Source organism: Erithacus rubecula (assembly GCF_903797595.1).
Source record: "Erithacus rubecula genome assembly, chromosome: 13".
NCBI lineage: Eukaryota > Metazoa > Chordata > Aves > Passeriformes > Muscicapidae > Erithacus > Erithacus rubecula.
Window position 1 is genome coordinate 3,691,865 of NC_136665.1, and position 22,798 is coordinate 3,714,662.

The 22,798-nt window shown below is 40.3% G+C and overlaps 2 protein-coding genes across 2 annotated transcripts in view; one reads left to right on the forward strand and one right to left on the reverse strand.

The window, feature by feature from the left end:
- Positions 1–1,277: 1,277 nt before the first annotated feature.
- On the reverse strand, positions 1,278–11,587 carry NOL8 (nucleolar protein 8). The gene is made up of 17 exons (XM_079316679.1): positions 11,529–11,587; positions 11,060–11,243; positions 10,855–10,917; positions 9,999–10,077; positions 9,566–9,713; positions 8,630–8,698; positions 6,414–8,318; positions 6,005–6,121; positions 5,556–5,675; positions 5,135–5,219; positions 4,668–4,809; positions 4,073–4,156; positions 3,274–3,539; positions 2,947–3,073; positions 2,457–2,527; positions 1,713–1,795; positions 1,278–1,404 (listed from the first exon to the last, which is right to left on the reverse strand). The coding sequence occupies exons 2-17, from the start codon at positions 11,196–11,198 to the stop codon at positions 1,351–1,353; spliced, it is 3,552 nt and encodes a 1,183-aa protein (XP_079172805.1). The 5' UTR covers positions 11,199–11,243; positions 11,529–11,587; the 3' UTR covers positions 1,278–1,350.
- Positions 11,588–13,283: 1,696 nt separating this feature from the next.
- The window catches only part of CENPP (centromere protein P), a gene marked incomplete at its 5' end in the record, with an annotated part of 109,336 nt that continues 99,821 nt past the window's right edge, over positions 13,284–22,798 (forward strand). The window contains 5 exons of the mRNA XM_079317174.1: positions 13,284–13,420; positions 13,851–14,008; positions 14,360–14,448; positions 16,236–16,324; positions 21,222–21,318. Of these exons, the coding sequence (XP_079173300.1) occupies positions 13,284–13,420; positions 13,851–14,008; positions 14,360–14,448; positions 16,236–16,324; positions 21,222–21,318 (570 nt within the window). The remainder of the gene's footprint in view (positions 13,421–13,850; positions 14,009–14,359; positions 14,449–16,235; positions 16,325–21,221; positions 21,319–22,798) is intronic.

Below are 22,798 nucleotides of genomic sequence, written 5' to 3' on the forward strand. Positions count from 1 at the left end.
GCCTTTGGGCAGTGGGGAACCAGGGCAGGGAGCCCTGCAGCAAGAGCAGGGTGAGATGGCAGAGCCCGGGGCAGCCATCGAGGGTGGCCCTGGAGGCAGAAAGGGGCTGTTGAGGCAGCGCCACTCCAGGGCTCCAGCCCCAGTTCAGGGAAATCGCTCTGCTCCTGTCCCTGGCAGTGCGTTGCCCAGAGAGCATATGTGGAGTCTCTTGCACTCGAGACATTCAAAACCTGCTCTAGGTGTACTGACATTTTCTTTACTACTTGCCTGGAGTAATCTAAGATGTATCTGACTTGATGGAGCTGCTGATAACTGCTGCCAAGAGGAGATAAAGTTGGAGACCACCACCACAGTATCCCAACCTCAATTTTCATGTCTACCTATGAACTTAGAAATTTAGCATTTCATATTAATTGGAAAAACTATTTTCAAGCTCCCGATAAACGCCATCTTTTACACTGTCTCAATGGAATCCCAGAGAATTCAATGGGAGTTTTCTGTCTCTATTTTGCAACAGCCCTCCACTCAGAAATCAGATGCAGCAGCAGGATGCTTTTTCCACATTAAGGGATCATTGCCTGTTTGGTCCATGTTTTCCTACTAGCAAATACATTGGAAAAAAATCAGAAGAGAAGCACTAAGTTTTTTTGTAGATTTTTCTCATTCATGTCTTTGGAAACATGTTCCTGGAAGTCCAGATCAAAGACTTCTAAAAGAATCAGCAGGATCTGTGGGGAACAGGGCTAGGGCTGGCAAGCAAGGAGACCCTGCACCTGCCTGATGCCAGATCAGCAGGATCTCATCCAGTTTTCTGTCTCCATGGGAGAGCCACCTTGAGTGGAAAACGATGCCTTCACTGAACTAGGAGGGTGGAATGCCAGGGAGTGTGTTTACCCAGGAGACAGGGAGGAGGCAGAGGGGGAAGTTGGGGAGCTGCACCCAGGGGTCTGCAGGGAACCCGTGTCGCCACAAGGGCTCAAAGCAGAAGGAGCCAGAAGAGCTTGGTCAGACAATCCCGAGCTATGGACACTGTCCTCAGCACCAGGAACCCGTGTGCAACTCCAGACCCTGGGCACTGCTCCAGTTCTGCCCCCGTGAGTTACACATAGACACAGAGCTACCTGCTCCTTCTCAAGCCTCTTCAGCACTGGAGAGCAGGACACACTAAAATTTTCTCTTCAGTACACAATCTAATTGACACAAGAAACATGTTCCTATTTAGAAAGACAGGCTTAAGACTTTTAGCCAATACTTTATCATATTAGATCTCTCAAACTATTTCAAAAGTAACATTGTTTGGCAATTTCTTCAAGGAACAACCGGAAAAAGTTTTGATCTCTAAAAGAAAATTTATTGTTTTGCTCTCACTTTTCTTTTGGCATCCTTGTGCTTCTTCCGACATTCCTGAAAATCAGGCATAGTATTAGGAGGAATTTCTGAATTCACTGTTTGTTTCAAACATTTTATTTACATAGTTAAGTAGCTACTCCTGTAACATACAGAGATTTTAGTGTTTTACCTAGCTGGACATCACGTCATGATTTCATACACACCAGTATACTAAAGAACTACTACTAATTGCCCAGGCAATTACAAAATTTCAGGCTTATCTCACAGACCTGAATTTGTTCTCATGCACATTCATAGCCGTGTTCCCTTCCCATGCTCAGCTTTCAGCCACAGTTACCAGGGAACTGACCTCACCTACTCACCTCAAGCAATAATCCACGTCTCTCTTCCCAACTCTCTTTTTCTTCACTGAGCTCCACGGATCTACAAAATAACTTTGGGCCCTCTGCACAAAACAAAGAACCAGTGAATAAGGTTAAACACTTCTGATTGTGCTGCTGCTTCCAACAAACCTGTACAAACAAAAAAAACAGCAATAAAATCAGACATTTTCTTCACATCCTTCCTATTCTCTTGCCCCCCAGCAGGCATTGGCTCCAAGAGCAATGTTCTGTACTGCAGCCTGGTGTACTAAGAAAAATGAAAGGCAGCAGCAGTTTTTCTGAACGTGCTGAAATCCAAATTGTAGTGAAATATCAGCTGTTTCATTAAAAGCTCAGCACCAGGATCCCAAATCTTCCCCCAGAGCTGATGCCTACTAAGGACTGAGATCTCCATTTTAATTCACCCTCTAAAGCAGATAGGCTAGAAGATTGCAGTATACTAAGATTTTATGTCTAGGTAACCTGTCAAATGACTATTTTTTTGCTAAGCTCTACCAGTCCCGGTATCTATTAAGCAATTTCCTGAAATGAAAGAAAGCCAGAAAGCTGCTGAGTCTTTCTTTTACCAGGACTTTCTTCTCACATGATTCCACTACAAGGAAGGATGTCAAATTTGGACTCCAAAACATTAATAACCAGGCAGCATTTTTTCCTCCTCACTGAATTCCAGTAAGAGTTTAAAAGCAAAAAAATACAAACTATGGTAAAGAAGTTCTGTCGTACCTCTTAGGCGCTCATCGTCTTTGGAGAAGAAGAAAAATCTAGGATTTTCTGTGTGTGGTAATGAAAGAAACCTAGACAAGTATAAAGAGATTTGAGCATCTTCAAAGTACAGTCAAATTCCATGAACACGAGTTAAAGCTGTAGGGCTTCAGATAGGAACCAAATAGAGCCTTCTATTAAAAAAACCCCACCCTTTATAGAAGAAAACTGACTGTGTCTTTGCCTTTTGGCCAAACTCATTTTGGGGTTGCTCAAACCAAAAGGACCCAGTTAATTTCTTGTGCTCAACTTCTCTCTTTCCATATTCAACATGACACCACATGGGCTGCTGGGAGGTTTGACCCTGTGCAGCACGAATGGTTTTCCAGGATGACTTTCATTGCACAGAGGTGTGCAGTGCCACTTTGTTATTCTCTGAGTGCTGCTGTCAATATTCCCACAGCATCCAACTACTACAAGCAAGTAGACAACAAATACAAATGGAACTTGCATTTCTTGGTCCTTTTCAGTTTCTGATGTCTCAGGCTCATCATCACCCTCAGAACTGCTGTCTTGGAAACGTGGATCCTCTTGCCATGTGACTTTCCCTGGTTTTATTGTTCCAAGTACGTAAGGCTCTGCAATAAGAGGACCAAGAAAGAAGAAAAAGCCAAAACCAGATTATTCCTCTAGTTGCCAGTAAAACTTCTTAACTCAAGTGAAATTGGAGAAGACAAATTTAAGAAGGACAAAATGTTGTCCTAGATTCTCTGAGCTATACTTCTGTTCCTGTATTTTACACTTTGTTCTAGGGATCTCCTATGTATTCTGCTTTTACCTTTTTTGACGCCCAACTCTTCTGTGTCTCCAAAGAAGGAAAACTTGAAAGTAGTTGGTTCCTGAGCTACGTTGTTCTCAGGCCCCAAATGGTCATCTGGGGCAGAGTCCTGCACATCCTCTTTGTCCCAGGGTATTTCCTCAGTATTTTCTGGCTTGTTCTTTGAAGATCCAAACAAGTCTTTTAAATCAGCAGCAATATCATAATAGATTTTTTCAGACACTTGAGGCAGAGTCTCCGTCTCTTGTTTCTTCCTTTTGACTTTACTGAAATGAGATTGCTCAAGGATAGCAAGACAGCTTCCCCAAAATCCCCCTTGCTCTTCATGTCTCCCTAAACACATCCAAACCCATTTAAGGAGTGGTTCACTTTCAAGGGTAAGCAGTGGGGAAACAGCTGAGCTTGGAGTCTAAGGGCAAGAACCAGTGTCCTTTTTAATCAGCCACATCCTTACTTACTTTCTACTTATACACGGTAACATCAAAATCAAGGTATTTAGCACAGACTTCTTATTCTTTTCCCATAGACCTGCAAATCTCAAAGTCCCTCAACTGACCTTTCACACTGCTAGTAAGGACAGAAAATGGCATGCAGAAAACAGATGGACTAGAAAGTAAAAATGACACTACATGCCGGTTTTAGTGGTCACAATTCATAGTGTATCTTAATTTTAGCAACGATGGAGAGATCTAAATTGAAATCATTGCAATCTGCATAGTTTCAAACCCTAGTCTGTTGCTATAACCATCTTTCCATAGGGAGAAACACCATAATTGTAGGTACCAAGCTGTAATATTACCTCTCCTTTTCTGTAGCACTTGGTTTCCTTTCAAAAACTGCATGGTCCTCTCTTGTTGGATCATAACGGAGGGCATTAATATCTCTATACAAATAGAGAGGAAAAAGAAACACCATTTAAATTAGCAGTATCAAATTGAAAGCTACCTCATACTCTCAGAGTCAGACTGGAATTCACATTGGTTTCTTTACCAAAAAAGCTCCAAATCACTCCAAAATTTAAGTGGCAGTTAGACAGCACCCTCTAGTCAGTGTCTGGGTCAGGAAACATACAAGCAGAAATGGATTAAATCAAACTGTGATGTTTCAGATAAAATACAGCCCTCATTTGTGTGTTATGCAATGACTTCATACCTGCACCTGATAATCTCTTGAGGAGCTACATAAATACAGCTATCCATGTACATGTAGAAATATTTCTTCTAGTAACAAACACTGCATAAATTCCAATAGTCCAAAGGAGCAAAAAAACCCAAAACAGCACACAAGAATCCTTTATGCCCATCTTCCAAAATGCAAAGGGTTTTTCAGCTTCCTTCCTAAAACACCTTAGCCTTCCTGAACCACCTCCTTTACTGACAGTGGATTATTCATACTTGAATTTCTTCATATTCATAGCTGTTTTGTTTGGCTTGGGCTGCTCCAGATTGATATTCAGGAGGCTTCCCAGTATTTGCAGATTTTTCTTTTTCTCTGCAGCAAGCTCCTCTTCTTCATCTGCCTTCAGGCTGTTTGTCTCTGCCAAGGGAAAAATAAACACATTATGTTTTCTCTGCTAAGCCTGTATTCACTACAGTACTAGAAGAGCTCACATCTATAGTAGCTGCTATCTTGAAGCTACTTCAAGGTTTTCTGCCTTGCACTGTGGAAAACCTTTCATTAGAAATGTCACAGGCATCTATTTCATGGCAAAGTCAGAACATGTATTTAACCCGTTCCCCTGCTTACATCACACAACTGTGCAACTCCCCTGCCACTGACAGATGCTCTACACAAGATCCCAGTAAAGCAAGAAAGGCTGCTGAAAGGCTCTACCAGTAACCAGGAAATGTGACCACTTTACCTTCTTCCTCACTGTCGCTCTCAAGGAATCGAGCATCCATGCGGAACCTTTCATCGGTGCCGAAGCGGGACTGCAGCTGCAGGAGCTGAACAAATCAAACACAGGCTATTAAGCACTGGAGAAGAATATCATCAGACAGTACCTTTTTTTTTTTTTTTTTTTTTTTTTTTACTATAACAATGGCAACATACTCTTTACCTTTAGATGCCTTTTCCAGTAATTTCTTTGTATACAAAGATGACAATGTCAGAGAAACTACTCCCACTCCCCATCACCCATTATGTCCTTCCTTTAAAGGATTTCTATTTTAAGTTCATAAAAATCATATTCAGCAATAATGAAAAGATACAGGTTATGTTCTTCTGAAATGGTGTTATGGAGACCTAGAAGAAAACTAAATTGCAGTAATGGCTTCACTCACTTTTTCACCAGCTTTGCCTTCAAACTGGGGCTTAATTTTGAATCGCTCATCGTCCGTGTCCTCTTGCTCATCCTCACTGCTGTCAAACAGTCTGCCTGAAGGTTTGGGAGCTGACTTATCCTTTTTTACACAAACAGAAAAGAAGAGAAAACCAGCCATTCATGTAAGTTTGAGAATGTACATCAGTACCAACTTTGTTCATGTGCTCTTCAGTTCAGCTAAAAAAGTAGGTTTCTTGTACAACCAGCTCCCTTCCTGATCCATGTGCTTCAAATCTTACCTTGTCCACAGACCTTGTACAATTCTGCTTTACAGTTATGACTGTTCAGTTTTACCACAGGCAAAATACCCATGCAAAGGGAAACTCAGATGATACAATATGAGATAGTTCTGTATAAAAATTCAATTTTCTGATTATGTCATACTGATTTTTTCCCAGCAGCACTTACTTCTCCATGCGTATTTCCCAAACTTGCATCTTTTATCAACATCTCATTCACTTCAGCTTCGTCTTCCACATCAGAATCGAATATGATGTGCTTGTGCTTTCCTGCTGGCTGCCTATCCTAGGAAAGAGTCAATTGTCAAGTCAAACACATCAAATACCTGACTATCAGACATGATAGGCACTCAGACATGACTATCTCAAAGACATCTCCATGACAAAAAAAAGAATCTGCTATTCCTTTTGCAACTCTACAGGTATTCCAGGAAGTATGCAGCATTTTGTATACTCTCAAAAGAAAACTGGCAAAGTCATAAGAAATTTCAGACTGTGATTTTAAAACATCTTACTCCACATGTATTAATTACCCTCTTCCTTGTACTGTGGATTATTCAGGTAGAAGTTGTAATTACCAGATTTAAAAGAGCTCCTTGAATGAGTTTCTTCTGTAACTCCCTCTCTCTGTGTCTCTCTTCCAGAGCTGCCAGCCTCCTCTGGTTGTCCTGGAGCTGCTTCTGTATTGTACTGGGCTCCTTTGAGGCAGCAGCACAAAGACAAACCTCCTTATCTTCCAGAAGGCTTGTGTTCTCATTCCCATCTTCATTATCTTCACAGTCTGGATTTTTTTTGCTTGTATTCCTCTTTAATGTTTTAGAAAGAGGTTTTGGGCTCTTCTGCTGCTGTTTAACATGTTCTTGGGCCCCTGCAGCATCACTGTCCATGTGACTGCTCCCATCACCCTGATCAGTACTGGCAGCAGCTCTGTGCTCTGAATTTTGGTCTTGCAGACAACTTACACCTTTTTTCTTCCCATGCAAATCAGGCCCAGAACCAGGCTGAAGTCTCTGATCTGCTGAGGAGAGAGCAGCTGACAGTTCATCATGCTGTTCACAAGGCACTTTGTGTCTCTTTCTGCTACTGACTTCAAGTGGACTCAAGGGATGGTTCTTTGGCTGAGTTTTAGATGACTCCTCCCCACAATAAGATGTACAAGCTTCAAGTCCCAAACTTTCTACAGACTTCTTCTTTAACCCAGTGCTGTCCTTACTTAACTCTTTTACACAAAGGGACCCCATTCCTCTGAAGGGCTGATATTTCAAATGTGAATTACTTTGTCCCTTGGAGCTTTCCTCAACAGCATCCTCCTCCCCTGCTAAAATATCAGCCAGAACATCTTCAGGACAGATGGGGTTTTTTTTAACCGCAGGGTGAAATTTAGAAAGTTTTGGTTTATTTACAGTATTATCCTTGGGATTATCTTCAAGGCTGGACTGACAAGGACTCTGTTCACTGCCTGACCCCTCTGCAGGTGTCCCAGTGTTTTCTGCAGCCAGTGCTTTTAAGTCATCCAAGGTGAGGTCTAAGCGGTAACAGTTCTGCATCATAGACTCATAATCAGAGCTGATTTCAGACTCCCCTTTCTCAGACTCTGAACAAGAGCTGTCACTATCACGTGTCTCTGTTGTACTGTTGGCTGCTGTACTCTGCAAGGCAGCAATTCTGGATTTTTTAATTTTCTCTTTTCTTTTAATGTGTTCTTCTTTTAAACTATGAGTTTTCAGTGAGGAGCCATTTACCAAACCACTCTTTTTTTTAGCTAATACTTCTTTATTTTTCACCTTCTCCTGTTTAGAGTCTTCTGGAGGTTTACTTTCAGCAATAATTTCATCTGTATCTGCTGAATCATAACCATTATCACACTCCATAGTCTCTGTCTCTTTGTTCCTTCCTTTGATAGCTTTCTTCACAGCATCCGAATTGCTTAAGGACCAGTGGCTACTGTATTTTAATTCAAAATTATCCCCAACAATTTCCAACTGCTCAGTTTCAGTCTCAACATTTACAGATTTCTCTCTTTCTGTCTCTTTCTTTACCATTGCTCTGATCTCCTCTTCAGAATCAATGTCACTGTCATAAACACTGGTGTTATTTTTGGCTGTAACTCCATTAGCGCTGCTTTGATCCGATAATAAACCTCTCCCTGATATTTTCCCATCCAGTCTCCTTGCTGGAGGCAATTCCAACCCCTCACTAGGTTTGGGCTTTGATCTTTGGCTGAGCTCTGGTGAGTCTGTGTGTTCTGGCTGTGATGGGCACCCAGAGGACAGAGCTGCTCCATTCAGGGCTTTGCTGCCCAGCTGCCTCCGTTTCTCCGGTGGTTTCCTCATCCCAGGGAATTCCCCCCGCCGCTTCCTGCTCATGCTGTCATCTCCCCCTTCCAGCTGCCAGGTGAGCTGGGACACAGGAGCTGCATGAGCCAGGTCTGCCTCCAGCTTCCTCAGGTTGTGGCAATACTTTGAGGGGTCATATTTCACCACGTTAGACTGAGTTAAGGATTTGAACAACCCCAATTCTTTCAGCAGACTCAGGGCTTTATGAACAGGCTGAATTCTGCAGGAAAGGACAGCAAAAATCATTTTTCATGTCATCACCACAAGCCTTTAAGCAACTGAGTGCAGTGTAAGACAACTATTCAAATCACACAATCTTACTGCAGGATTTACTTGGGGGATTCAGTCAATTAAGCCTGATAGAGGAATAAAAATTAGGACTATCAAGCAACTGTTTTTCCATGTGACAAAAGAAGGAAGGGAATTATGTTCAAAGCCAAACAATCAGCAAAGGATATTTTATTTTTTTGTTGATTCCTGAGGTGCAGGATAGGCAAGACTCTTCCAAATTTTCCAACAACCCATTTCTAAAAGAAAAGAAAAATAAACAGCATTAAAAAAAACCAACAAAACAGAGTGGAAGTAACTCTGGAAAAAACCAAATGTTTATTCTTGAGTAACAAAAACACTAATTAAGAACCATGTGTGACTTATTCTTTTTGCTTTATTCTCTCTAGTGAGCCCTACCATGCAACTTGGTCAGCTTCCTTCTCAAAAATGAAACAAACCAAAGCCAAAAACTAAATTTCAACAACCTACAAATAAAGAGTGATAATAAAGAACTAAATTTCTTTACAAGTGCTGTTTTTAATACAGGGTTTCTGGGTTATGAATCAACAGTGGTACCCAGGTACAAAGACAGGATCACTATTATTTTGCTCTTTTCCCCCTTCTCACAAAAAAAAAAATTAAATCCCTCCAAAACCATTCTGTACTTAGCAAACAGTTTTGAAAACTTTGTAGTAAATATAAATTTTGTTGCCTAAATTCACATGTTGAGTGACTTTATTTTTACTTTTTTAAGTGTGTGCAGAACCTCATCCTGTGCTAAAGCCCAGCCCAGCCCCCAAAAGTTATGTGGTGCATGGACATAAGTTACACTTTCCCTTTACAAGCTTTTAAGGGTGATACAACCATATTCCAAATATAAATGAGGAACAAAGCACTTCCTCATTTCACGTGGCAAGAGTGGACTGTATGATCATGATATTTTTCAGTCACTGCAAAGAATGACAGGAGCTTTCTCCATGTCTACACATGAGGGATTTCCTCAGAGTACTTTTCACAGCTTAGACTGTCACCCTTAATCATTTTCTTTATATAAAGCATAAATTTAGATGCAATGAGCTTGCTTTTTGTTGTTTTATTTCTCTTATACATCTACCCCACCATACCTTATGATCTGGCACCTCTGTACCTGGCACTGCTCTCATGTGGAAATCCACAACTCCTGTCTTTTTCAGTGATTCCAACAGACACATTTGGTCATTTCTCTGTGGTTTCTCTTTCTGCAGCTTTGCTTCCTCCCTCTCTGTGGCCAGCCTGTACCAGAAAGCACATCACACATGGAAAAAGGTGGGCACAGGTGCAGAATTGTTCCCACAGAACAGCAACCACTCACTACTCAGGGAATTAACACCCATCACCTTTGAGGGAATAATGATGCAAAACATGTTACAGCATCAAAGAGAAATCAACAGCCCACAAAATCTACAAAAACTGAAACAACAAGAGCATACAAGATGAAAGTACAGCCATAATATTGTCACATAAGCAGAAAAAAGGTAATTTTAGCAACAACATACATTTGAAAAGATTGATTTCTACCTGTGCAAAAAGCTTTCTTTGGCCAACTCAATTTGCAGTGTCCCTCCTTTCCATTTAGTTTTATTTAAAATTGACATGCCTGCAAAACAAAGAGATGGGAAATTAATATTTTCTACATTTAACAAAAGCACATCACAGACTTCACTAGGTTCCTTCTATGACAGCCTGAGGTTCCCTCAGCATGACCTTATACCTGACTGCTCACTTGGGTTAGGACTGTGTCTGAAAGGACCAATCCAAATCTTAAACCAGAAGGTTTACATCCAAAACTGAAGCTCTCATTTAAAAAATGCCTAATGGCAGCATTCCCCAGATCCAGGGGCACATTGCAAAAGAAGCTTTATATCAGCTCTTCTCCTGGGTTGCCTCTCACATAATTAAATTTCAGTGATTATAGACCTGATGAAAGCATTTGAAGCACACTTCCTTTCATAAGAGGCTTAGAACAAACAAACAGGGTGCCCAGAGAAGCTGTGGCTGCCCTTGGATCCCTGGAAATGTCCCAGGCCAGGCTGGACAGGGTTTGGAGCAGCCTGGGATAGTGGAAGGAGCCTCTGCCATGGCAGGGGGTGCAATGACATGACCATTAAGGCCCCTTCAAAGCCAGACCATTCAATGAGTCTCTGAAACTCACAAATCACCTATTTCAGTCACAGGGAATCTTTTCAATCTGCTTACAGCAATTTCTGAAAACTTCAGCAAAGTAGCTTGCATAAAACTGCAGGTTAAAGAAAATAAAATCATCCTGACAAGAGAATGGAAGAGGCTCTACCACGACCACAACTGAATGTGACATGGGTTATCAGCAATGTAACTTGGCTCAAAAACATAACTAAGCAAAGAAAAAAGTACTTACACTTTCTCAGATCTGCATCAGAAATGTTGACACTGATGTAAGCAAAAGTTTTCGTAGGATTTCCTGATCAATGACAAACAGTAAGTTACATTCTAGGTAGTTTCATCATTTCATTTAAAACTGAAGTGTTTCTAAAGCAAAAAATTCCATTTCATGCTCCAAACACAAAAGCAAGCAACTTTTAAAAGATAAAGAAAACTGTTACCTTGATCATCTTTTCTGGTAATAATCTCTGTCTCCAAAACACGCCCAAACTTGCCAAATCTTTCTTCCAGCTCAGCCTTGGAAACCGTATGGCCAAGCCCTCCCACATACAAACGTTTGGAAACCTGCTCCTTCTCCATGCTGTGAAGTCAAGGCGCCACACCCAGAGTACACACTCTGTTCCTCTGCAGGGAGACCAAACAGTTCAGTGACACTCACGGAAATGAATGTGACTGGAATAACGAAGTAGGGACAAATCAGCGCATTAACAGAAGAACCTTAGGAACAGAGCTCTGCTTTGATTTGCAGTAACACGCTGTTCAGAGCAGCGACAGCAAACCCCGCGCTGCTGCAGCAAACCAGGGTTCAGGCGTTGGGCTTTTTTTTAAAAACCCTGAACCATATAACTGTAACGCGAGCCGCCCGCAGCCAAACCCTCTCCGCCCTGAGGAGCCCCGGCCCGGCCTCACCGCCGCCATGTGCGAGCCTCGCAGCGCACCACCTCCCCTTCCCCCTCGCAACTCTTCCCAGCTCTCACTCGAAAAAAAGGGTTCCGCCCCCTGGTGCCGCTGGGTTCTGATCGGCTGCTCGCCTCTGCCAGGGTTCCTGTTTCCGGCCGGTCACAAGTGGTGGGAACACGAGAGCTGGGCGCTGTGGCAGCGGACGCTTTGAAAGTGACTAACCAGGAAGAGAAGCAGCGGTGTTTTCCGGAAGACGCGAACAGAAATTAAAGTAAACAAGGGAACAGCCGACAAAGCAAGTATTTTTCTTTTCATTTATAGGAAAGAACTAGGGAAACATCCCCCAGCAGCTCTGTTGTTCGACAGGAGCGGGAAGGAAGGCGCGGTCGGCGCCCCCCACTCGGGCAGCAGCTGTGGTAGCGCCCAGGCGCGTGGGCTGGCGCGCGGTTCGAAAAGCGCGGGGCGCGCGCGCCGGCTCCGAGCGCTCAACTGCCCCTTTCAGCGCCCTCAGCCCGGCTCCGAGCGCTCACTGCTCCCTTCAGCGCCCTCAGCCCGGCTCCGAGCGCTCACTGCCCCCTTCAGCCCCGGCTCCGAGCGCTCACTGCTCCCTTTCAGCGCCCTCAGCCCCAGCTCCGAGCGCTCACTGCGCCCCTCAGCACCCTCAGCCCGGCTCCGAGCGCTCACTGCCCCCTTCAGCCCCGGCTCCGAGCGCTCACTGCTCCCTTTCAGCGCCCTCAGCCCCGGCTCCGAGCGCTCACTGCGCCCCTCAGCACCCTCAGCCCGGCTCCGAGCGCTCACTGCCCCCTTCAGCGCCGGCTCCGAGCGCTCAACTGCCCCCTTCAGCGCCCTCAGCCCCAGCTCCGAGCGCTCAGTGCCCCCTTCAGCGCCCTCAGCCCGGCTCCGAGCGCTCAGTGCCCCCTTCAGCGCCCTCAGCCCGGCTCCGAGCGCTCACTGCCCCCCTTCAGCCCGGCTCCGAGCGCTCACTGCGCCCCTCAGCACCCTCAGCCCGGCTCCGAGCGCTCAGTGCCCTTAAGAGCAGAAGTGTCTGTCAAAGTTTTATTTTGCTGGACTAAAGAGGAGCTACATTTTTCTAGATATAAAATCTTTAAAGTCGTAATTAGTGTTCTGCAGCTTAGTGAAATCCTTGAGTTTAAGTTGCTGTGAGGAGTTTGTCTTCTGTTACTGCTGTTAAAAGAGGCATCAGCTTACCTGGAGTAACATTCTGGCTATTGTGATGTTTTTCTTTTTCACACCATACTCTTTATTATGACCATGACTTTTCTTCACCATATCCAGTTTAAAAACATCTGATGACTGGATGATTATTTAATTGCATATATTTCCTTTCTTCACTAAGCACATTTTTAATGCAAGACATGCTTTTGATGTCGTTTTCTTATATGTGAAGGCACATTGTGTTAGGAACAGTGTTAGGAGCAGCTGTGCCTCCTCTGCCCAGGTGAGTCCTAAGGTCAATTGGTCAAAGTTAGTTCGGTTTTTGTATCTTGATTGTAGTTGGTTTTCACCTGTGGAGCAGCTTGTTGTTCTATTACAGCAAATGTAAAACAGCTGAGTGCACTCCTGGATCAAATAAGGACTAATTTAAAAGGCTCTTAAAGCATTTGACTCCATTAAATCCCTGATTTAACTTCTGCCCCTGGAGGCTGTGCAGTGCCCTGTGTTTTAAAATAACTGCCTAATGCTATATTTGTGTTTTTTAAAACATCCTTATTTTATTTTATGCAATAACAGTAATTCTGAGAAATGGACAAGAACATTTTTCAGCCTTATGAAGATGAAATCCAGGCACTGGAAGAAGAAATTCGGCTGTTGACAGAAAAGTATGAAGATATCCGACAAGAATCCACCTTCTTTTCTGATGAGGAGATACTGAAGGCAATGTATGCCTTTTTTTAAATTTGTTAGATTTAAATAATTTCTTTGTCAAAATTGTTTGGGATAAGCTTTTGCCTCTATGTTTGGAGTTTCCTTATGTCAGTAAATGTAAATTCTGTGGATAAAATAAGTCACTTAAATGAGTAAAGGCATCTTAGCTCCTTTTTCTTTCATGTTTTTGCACATTTCTCAAAATGGGCAGTTGTACCTCTAGATTTGGAATAAAAGCTGTGTCTACCTGGTAGTGAATGGAAAGAGTTTGTGTAAGTTAGAATAGTTTACTGTTTCCAGCAATGTGATCCAACTGAAACTTGACTTCTTGGAAACTGATTTGCAGATCCCATTACCAAAGCCTTTTATATAATGATAATGCTGTACTGACATGTTGTATCTGGATATTTTGCCCTTTTGATTTTATTTTTTTTTCTGTTCTAGTAAATCATTCCAAAGAGAAACTTGGGAAGAAACCAAAGGAGAGGCATCTCCATCAGAACTGAAAGCTGAGCTTGAAAGTCTAGAAACAGATCTCTCATTTTTAATGAAATTTACTGGGTTTCATTTCACAAGTCATTCCAAGAAAACACTGGAAAAAAGTAAGTAGTTTTGTGCCTTTTACTGAGCATACTGGTTGCAGTTCATCTGCAAACCTCTGTTCTAATTCACTGTTAGCAGAAAGACAATTACTTTGAAATACAGTAAGATTTGGTTCATTGATGAAATAATTTCTGAGTAAATATTGTCATTTTCCTTAATGGGAAAGTGACAAATTACTATCATGATTTGCATAGGGGGAAAGTGGAGTTAGTTGCTGGAGTTTAACATATTAAACTTTTTTACATGAGAAATGGCAACAGTTGGTACTTTAAATATGACTAAGGGAAGAAATGCAGTAGTCATTGAATAGAAGTGTAATTGATTATTTTGCTAACTTGATTTTATAACAGCTAGAAACAGGACGCTGCAGAAGCACAGATTATCAGGGAAGTGTCACTCCCTGCCTTTTCAAGTGGAATTCCAGCTTCTTGAAATGCAGGTAAAGGTTAATCTATGCTTAAAGGAAAAAAACAGAAAAACAACTACTAAATAAAAGTCAGATGGATAAATGTCAGTGCTTCCTTTTCCAGCAATGAGCAATCCCTGAAGTCCATTTGTGACTTGAAACTTGTGGTCTTCATCTGCTTGTATAAAACTGCACTTAGACTGTTTCTCTCTCAGCTGTATCTCCTGCAGCATGATGACATCTGTTGGTGTGAGTGGGGCTCAGAGGGGTTAGTGGCTGTTAAATTTGCTGCCCATGGTACTGGTGCTTAAATCCATTGCACCACTGAGCGGCAGCACTTGGCTGCCTAACGCCTCAAATCTGGGCTACTTTGAATGCTGCTGAGATGGGGAATACCAGGTGTGTAGATACTTAAAAACACTCACTTCAGCTGTAAAACTATAAGTTGGAGCTAATTTTTGCATGATTTTTTGTTTGTTTGTTTGCTAGAAGTACATTGTATTCAAAATAACCCGTGCTGACATTAGCATGGACTAGGTAGTGCAGTTATAACCAGCTTCACCTGTCTTTAGGAGTAACAGGTGACAGTGGGTTTTGGGAAGTGCCCAGCAAGTAACAGGTCTGTTGGCATTCAGCAGAAGATCAGGAATCGTTTTTTCACACTGTTAACTTGTAGCTATTTATTCTAGTAGTGAAGTCACAATAGAGTTAACTCAGCTCCGTAGCATTAGGTATTAGGAGAGGACCTGAGCTTGAAAACCAGCTAAAACAAGTCCAAGCCTTTTGGGAAAGCAATCATTTAAAAATAGTTTCTTTCTTGCCCGGAGTTTTCCTTTTAAATCTTTTTATTAGGCCCCACAATGACATTTTGGCATGTTAGTAATCCCCCCATTGGCAATCCAGTCCCTTCAGAAGGTGCACGTTAGCTTGTGACTGCTGGCAGCTTCTCCACAACTCCATCCCCCTGTTGAACCTTGTGCTCTAAACCTAAAATGATTTTTCCTGCTGTTACTTAGTGCATCCACTAATCTCTAATGCCTTGCTTTGTTTTTTCCATCTTGAGGGATGGCAGTGTTAGCAGGGCTCTGTCCAAGCAGTGCAGGGACTGCTGTGATGTGTGTGCATTCCCATTTGCTTCTAGTGAGTTGCTATAAGAAGTTCAAGGCGAGGCGTTTTCTATGGTCTTCAAACCATGATTTGAAGCTTCTTCATTCATTGTTACCTAATCCATTACTTTGGTGTGTTCAAGAATGCACAGAAAAGAGAATTAACTTTTTTGTTGTTTCATTTCTACTCTGACCACATTTTTTTGTTCTTTAGCAGCTTATTAGTTAATTTAGAATAATTTTATTATCCTCCACTTATTTCTGAGAAACAGTGATTGCAAAAAAGGTACAATGCTTTGAGACAAAACTATAGGGTTTAAAATTAAATGAACAGCCCAAAACTAACAGATAAAACATTATATGTGAATTTTCTGGTATATATGGCAGCTAAAGGTTGTGCTGTAAAATGAGAAGAATCTTAAAGAAGTGGGATTGATATGAAAGGAGGTAATAAACCTTCCTTTATACATATATATTCTCTATACTGGCAAACTGGCATTATTCCAAAAGCCTTGTGTGGATAATAGTCCTACTCGTGAAATGAAGGAAACTGCTCACACATAACAAACTATAGTTTAAAAAATGCTATTTTGAGGATTATAGTACTTAGCAGCATTTATATCTACTTTTTTCTATTTTTTAATATGCAAATAGACACGTTTCTCCTTGCCAGAGGAATTTCTAAAATATCTAATTGTTACTTCTCCAATCTAGGACAATGAGAAGGTATCTGCTGTTGTTAGTGATCTCAGCATTATAATGGAATCCAGAGAAGATTCAAATGTGAGCAAGTTTGTGTCAAGGTAAGATGGAATTTTTTGCTCAAGGCACGGTATTGTGTGGGATGTGGGATACTAAATGCAGTACTGAGTTTTCATGTACATTGCTGGCAGCAAGTGTCTTTATGTGATGTGTCCTTAGTCCAACCTAAGCACATCCCATTCCTTATCTGTATCCTGGAGAGAAGATGGAAGATGTGATTTTTAATATCTGGAAGGACCATTTCAAAGTCATGTTAAACAGAGCCAGGTTTTGGATTACAGTGTGTTTTAGCTGTTTGAAGAGAAATGTAACATGGTAATCTCAGCTATTGCATTTTAGTTAATAGAGTTGTTCCTCAGATGTGTATGTGAGCTGCAGATGTGCAGTGTGGAAAATGCCTAAAGTGCACATCCAGAACCCCTCTCCAATATTTGCCTGTTTCTCATTCTCAGCTTCCAATTCCATTTCTCTTATTGGCATCAGGATTTATTTCACTGGTATCTTTAAAAACTATAATTTAAAAACATGGAATAGTGTATTGGTGTAAGACAATTAATGTATTAAAACTTAAATGTATGAATGAATGCTGTTTTTTATTATTTTTTTTATTACAACTTCTTGTGGTAGTATGATGAGTAAATGATTAATTTATTTGTTTGCAGTATTCCACTGAATTCTGCTAGCAAGCTGTTCTGAGAACAAATCCATTATCACTGAGTAGTTAATTTAATTATTTTTATAGTTGTTTCTTTTGTTTTCTATTATATTTGGGTTTGGGGAGGGAAGGCCCAACAGATGGGTGAAGAGAGAGAGGTCTACTGAGTTATCCCAGGGTTCAGTAGTCTCTACTGAAAACTGATTTTTTTTTTTTTTTTTTACTTAAAGGCTTTGAGAATTCCATATAAATATTCCAAAATTTGTGCTGTAACTGGGAAGAACAGTTGACTGTTCTCAAGAAGTGGGATTTAGAGGAGGAAATTGCCCTGTTTTATTCATGACTATTTTATGGCAGCAAAAGTGTATTGGAACTTAATAGTCACAGTGGAAAGAAATGTGTTGAAGTAGTGGCAGACTTTATTTCATCCTGGCTGGGGCACTGCTGTCTTGTCCCTGTCTCTTCTCCTTTTTCACCTTGTGCCAGTAGTCATAAACACAAGTTTTCATGAATGATAGAAGATGTCAAAAACAAAACAAGTGGTGCTTTCTCCTGAGCCTCCTTTTGCATGGGCCACCTGTTGGCCTTGTGTCTGTAGAAGTCCTTGCAGCCATGGGGGTCAGGAGGTTGAGAAATACTTTTGGGGATGGGGTACAGCCCAAACTTTTCCACCACAACACCATCAGATTTCATTTTCCCGTTCCTGAGTCTGTCATCTCCCTTCAGGACCTGTTTTCTCAATCCCCTTGTTGGCTACTCCTCATTTCTTTTTCCAAATTCTAATCCTCTCATATCCAGTTTCAGACATTTTCCCAACTAACCTCTTGTTCTTTAGCCTGCTTCTAAAATTCCTCCCTCTTTCTTCCTTTTCCCTCCATTCCTGACCAGCTGAATCTGGTCTCCTGCTATTTTGTTCTTTTTCAGCCTGCCTACCAATTTGTTCTCTTCTTTTGCTTCCTTGGCCCAGTCTTGCCAAATCTATTGTCTACTTCTGTTCTGTTTTCTCTCCTGGCTGGGATTTTTAATCTCCTCAGTTTTTCTTATTTTTTTTACTTTTTTTTTTTTTTTTATAATATGTGTCAGAAAATAGACTTTAAGAGCAGCAGAGTTAAAAACTTGGCATTAAGTTCCTACTTTGGAAGAAAATAGGAGAATGCCAGAACACCTGAGCAAAATCTTTTTAAATTAAGTGAAATTCAGCAGTCTGCAGGTACTGCTGCAATATATAAATGGTACATCTCTATAAAAGAATTGTACATTTTTAAAATGTGCATGTATTTTTTATATAATTTATTACATATTTTGTAGTAGTAACAGATGTATGCAAATGAAATAACAATATTTAGTAGGGTTTCACTTGTGTCCCCTTTGCTTCAGTTATCACTTATGTTAGATTTTACTAGTGTTGAGAACAACAGCATCTAAAAATATTCTTGTTAATTCTTTTTCCATTTTTTTGACTTGACACTCCATTAATTGTTTGGGGAGTTAACCTTTTCATGAGTTACTTAGACAAATAGAGATTTTAAACAGGATGAAAATTGCTTTACTTCTTACTAACTAGTTAGAATTTATAAGTCACAGTTCAGGATTTAGGAAATATACATTATATTAAATATTGCATGGGCAATGTCCCTTGCAAATGAAGGGAAGCAGGAATTCTACCCCAGCTCTGAGTCATGCTTTGGTTTTCTATGCTAATGTAGGAAGTCTTGCATTCTGCAGTGACTTAAAGCACATTTTGTCCTTTAAAATAGATAAAGGAACAAATTAAAGGAGGCTTAGGTACTTTTACAACAGCTGAATTTCTTATATACTTGATGTTTTGTTGATATTTTGTGAAAGTGAAAGGGTGTTTGGATGAAAAGCCCATGATTTTAACCTGACAGTTACTCTCTGCCTATATATGCTTTTAGCTGGTTTTGGATGACTTCACTGTAACATGGACATTGGCATTGGAAACAGGCATTTTCTGCTCCAACTGGATTCTTGTAATCCTAAATTCCTTCAAAATAAAAGAAAAAGCAAACTGGAATTTTGCCATCCACTCTTACTCTTGTTATTTTATACCAAGTTTTCTTGGTATTTTAGCATTTAGTGTAGTTCACTTCAGCAGGAGGAATTAGGCTAATTTGGGCTAATTAGGAAGTAGTTTTTATGGGTAGATTTGATGCTGTATTTACTGAATTCTTGCATTGCTCTTGTGCAGTTACTCCTTTGCCAGTATAGATTTACATACAGCTGTTCTTGCCAACAGATTCCCCCTTTCTAAACACTGAGTTGAGTTTTCTATCTTGAATTTAGCCAATACTATGTGAGAAAAGCACATCCTCAGATATATTGGGTGACTAACTTACACATTTAAAACTGGTTCTTTGAACTTCTACCCAAAACTTTTCCTTTGTGTTGATCATCTAGTCTTGAAAATTTTCATCTGCTGCATCACCTAAAAATGGTTTTGAGGCAAAAAGAGAAATAAACTAAAAACAATGCTAGAAGGTCACAATGTGTGTGAGACAATTTTAAACAGCATAAACATGGATATTTATTAAAAATGCCAAGTTCTTCAAAATAATTTCAAGTGTGTAGTTTTGTAACAAAGCTTTGTGTTGCCCTGTTCCACAAGTGGAAATTGAAAAAGCCCAGTGCAGTTTGTGTGGAATCTGTCCTCCAGCCATGGGGATGTGAGTAGTTGTTACCAAGGCTCCACAGTTCCTATAGGATGTGTAGACTTTGACATATACAATTCAGAGCTGTGGTTAAAACCAGCTCCCAGAGCAGTGCTAATGAGCTATTGTAAATCAGTGTGTCTGTGTCCTTCCAAGGACTCACTTTTCCAAGTGCTGCCAGCATTTTTGTCATCTTGGCCTGAATTTGTTGGCAGCTGTGACTACTGTGGTAACTTCCTTTAATGATGCTGTTCTTTCCAGGCTAGGATAAAATTTTTTTGGCTTTTCTTTCACATTTTCAATATCTGAATGATCTTAATGTATTTTTTTCCAGTTTCTTTGTGTTACATGTTAAGGTTTGCTGTTCCTGTATATTAAATAGAACTAAATTGGAGGCACAGGTCTCCTTGGGAAGGCTGAACTAACTTGATAATCCACTGTTGCAGCCATTCTGTGAATGCATCAAGTCTCTGCTCTCAGCTGTTCTGAAAATCCAAAAAGAATAGTTAATCTGAAACAGAAAGGATGTTAAAAGTCAAATTTATGTTGGAATTTAAATATTCTCACTTCCTGAAATATTCCCAAATGTCAGTCAGCTATCTTCCTCAGTAAAGTTTTGTATTAGTAACCATAATATTTGCTTCTAAAAGAGTGCTTGCCAGGTGTGTTTAATGATGGCTAACAGTTTGTGGCTTCATATCAACAATGACATGAAGCTTTTCACCCTTTTGGTTAAATTATCATATTCATGTATTCTGACATGTGGTTTTTGTGGAGTTTTGCATCCTTTGCATTCTGGCTGCATTTGTTTAGTGAAAACTTCATACCCTTTATGAGCTTTTTTTCCCTCCTTTCCCCAGCAACTCTGGATGTGTAGTTGGCTGCCGGTTTGTCACCTTCTTTTGTCTTTCTCCATCCTGATCCTTACTAGAAATCTGAAAAATAAATGTTTATATCTATCTTTCCCTTCCACTCTCCCCCTAGCATAAGAAGGACCTGTTGGAGCAGGTCCAGAGGAGAGTGAGGAAAATGTTCAGAGGGCTGGAGCCCCTCTGCTCTGGAGAGAAGATCCCATCAAGATTTAACTGTCTAACAAAAGTTTTGGTTTAGATGCCCTGTGTGATCAGGCCTTCTTTCCTACTAAAGCTGCAAGGTTAATCTTGAAAAGCTGAATGTCATGTGGACAGAGGCAGGTAACATGTCATGTACAGTTAGTTGGTCAGGACAAAGATTTGGGGCATATTTGAAGGTTAGTGATGCAATTTGGGAAATCTTACCATTTTGCAGGTTCAGGTTTTACTATGCAGCATCTTAGGATTTATTTAGAAAATGTGTTGAACAGCAATAAAATCAAACTAAGATCTTGTAGGTGACTCCTTTGTTCCAACATTTTACTTGTAAGACTAACACTAGAAACACTTCTAGGAATGTGTTCTTCAACCTCTTCTTCAATTATTACACTACAGCTTTTATTCAGCTTTATCATTCTTATTTTAGGTGATTTCTACTTCATCTTCAAACAATACTAATCAGCTTTTTAAAGTGTAAATTTTAGGCTACAGAATTGATACATCTGAATAGGACTGGATTAAATAATATATTTTTGTTTTATAGTACTGAAGAACGTGGAGATCTTCTAACATTTTTCAGAAGCCTTTCAACCTATGCTGAGTGGTACGAGCATCGTAGATGCACCTTCCTGCATTTCAAGGTAGTGTCTGTCAAGCCTTTATTAGTACAATACTTACTGCTTTGAGAAGCTTATTAAAACAGAGCACTGGGGGTGAAACTGGCTGCCTTTAGCAGAATATGGGATTTAATCTTATATGTGGTGGTGAAGAGAATATGAGCTAAAAATCAATGCTGTGTTCAAGGGGCAATTGAGCAGCAATTGCTCTACTCCTTATGGGTGGAGGAAAATAAGGCTGTGCCTTTCTGTGAAGGAGTAAGACAGTTTGCTTTGGTACCATATTTTATTTTGATATTTAAAAACAGGAAAAAGAAGAAATTAAAAGAAAATAACACTTGTAGTCTTTGGCATGTGAATGTTGGTTTTGAAGGATTACATCTGTTTTTCTTGAAGATGTGTCAGCATGTGTTTGGGTGACAGCACTTTCAGTTCTGGAGTGTTTCACTTGTATGGGGAATAAATTCTTCCTTTCTCCTAACTGGAACATAGTTCTTGAGCTTAGTTTTAAGTTATTGGTATTTGGCTTATTTGTTTTGCCTTTGCTGGTTTTAGGATAAACAACTAATTATTGGAGTAAAAATACTACAGTCTTACAGACACAAAGTATCTTACATGATGCTTTATGGTCAAGAGAAGGATGTTTAGCTGCTTAATTGTTTGTGATTTCCTGGCTGAGTTTTATGTACCTCAAGAATTTACTGTCATTGGACTTGACACCATCTTTACTTTTCAGCTGTAATATCAAGTGGGAACTGCATAATTTTCTGTTTTTTCAGTCTTTTTGGCCTTTGAGTTCTGTGCCAAATTAATAAATTTCTAGTATCCAATCAATCAGAATAGAAAAAAGATTTATATTTTCTGATAATACTAAAAAAAAATTATTGTCAGCTGAGCAATAAACTGGCATTGCCTAATCCTGCTGGCTTTTGTGTAAGAGCTTTTCTCTAAACCCTCCACAGAAAAGGTAGAGCACCAAGAGATTTAAGGCTCTGTGATTGTTATTTGCAGCTTCCCTTGATGCTTTCTGATCCTTAGATCAACTGTGACTGTGGTTTCTGGGACAGTGACTTGGTGAACTGCTGTAAATATTTATAATTTTAAAATATAATAGAAAAAATGGAAAAAGGTTTGGAGACAATTTTCAAATTGTTATATAAGCAGTTTTAAAAAGTATTTGTTCAGATGTTGAGTATAAACAATGAGTTATCTACTAATTGCTAAAAGATGTGTGAAGGTAATTCACTGAAGACATTACAAGTTTGTCAGTACTACAGATGTTATTCTAAAGGTAGTTTTATTACTATGGTCAAAGACAAGGGTGAAGGTGAAAGGCAAACAGTTTGGGAGAATATTTATACCAAATATGACTATATGTTTATGAAGAGTACTTTAGGCATTCTTATTTTTGTTACAATTGCTAATTGTTCCATTTTGAAACAGAAGACTTTCTCTGGTAAGAGAATCAATAAAAAGGTTCAAAGATCAAATCTGACAATTCAAA

Bases quoted from the DNA above. Each gene is read 5' to 3' on its own strand.
- NOL8 (XM_079316679.1), bottom strand. From the start codon at position 11,198: ATGGAGAAGGAGCAGGTTTCCAAACGTTTGTATGTGGGAGGGCTTGGC. The intron at 4,810-5,134 runs GTAAAGTGGTCA...TTCCCTTGGCAG, and splicing joins GAGCGACAGTGAGGAAGAAG to AGACAAACAGCCTGAAGGCA. The intron at 1,796-2,456 runs GTACGACAGAAC...TGTTTTGTGCAG, and splicing joins AGACGATGAGCGCCTAAGAG to AGGGCCCAAAGTTATTTTGT.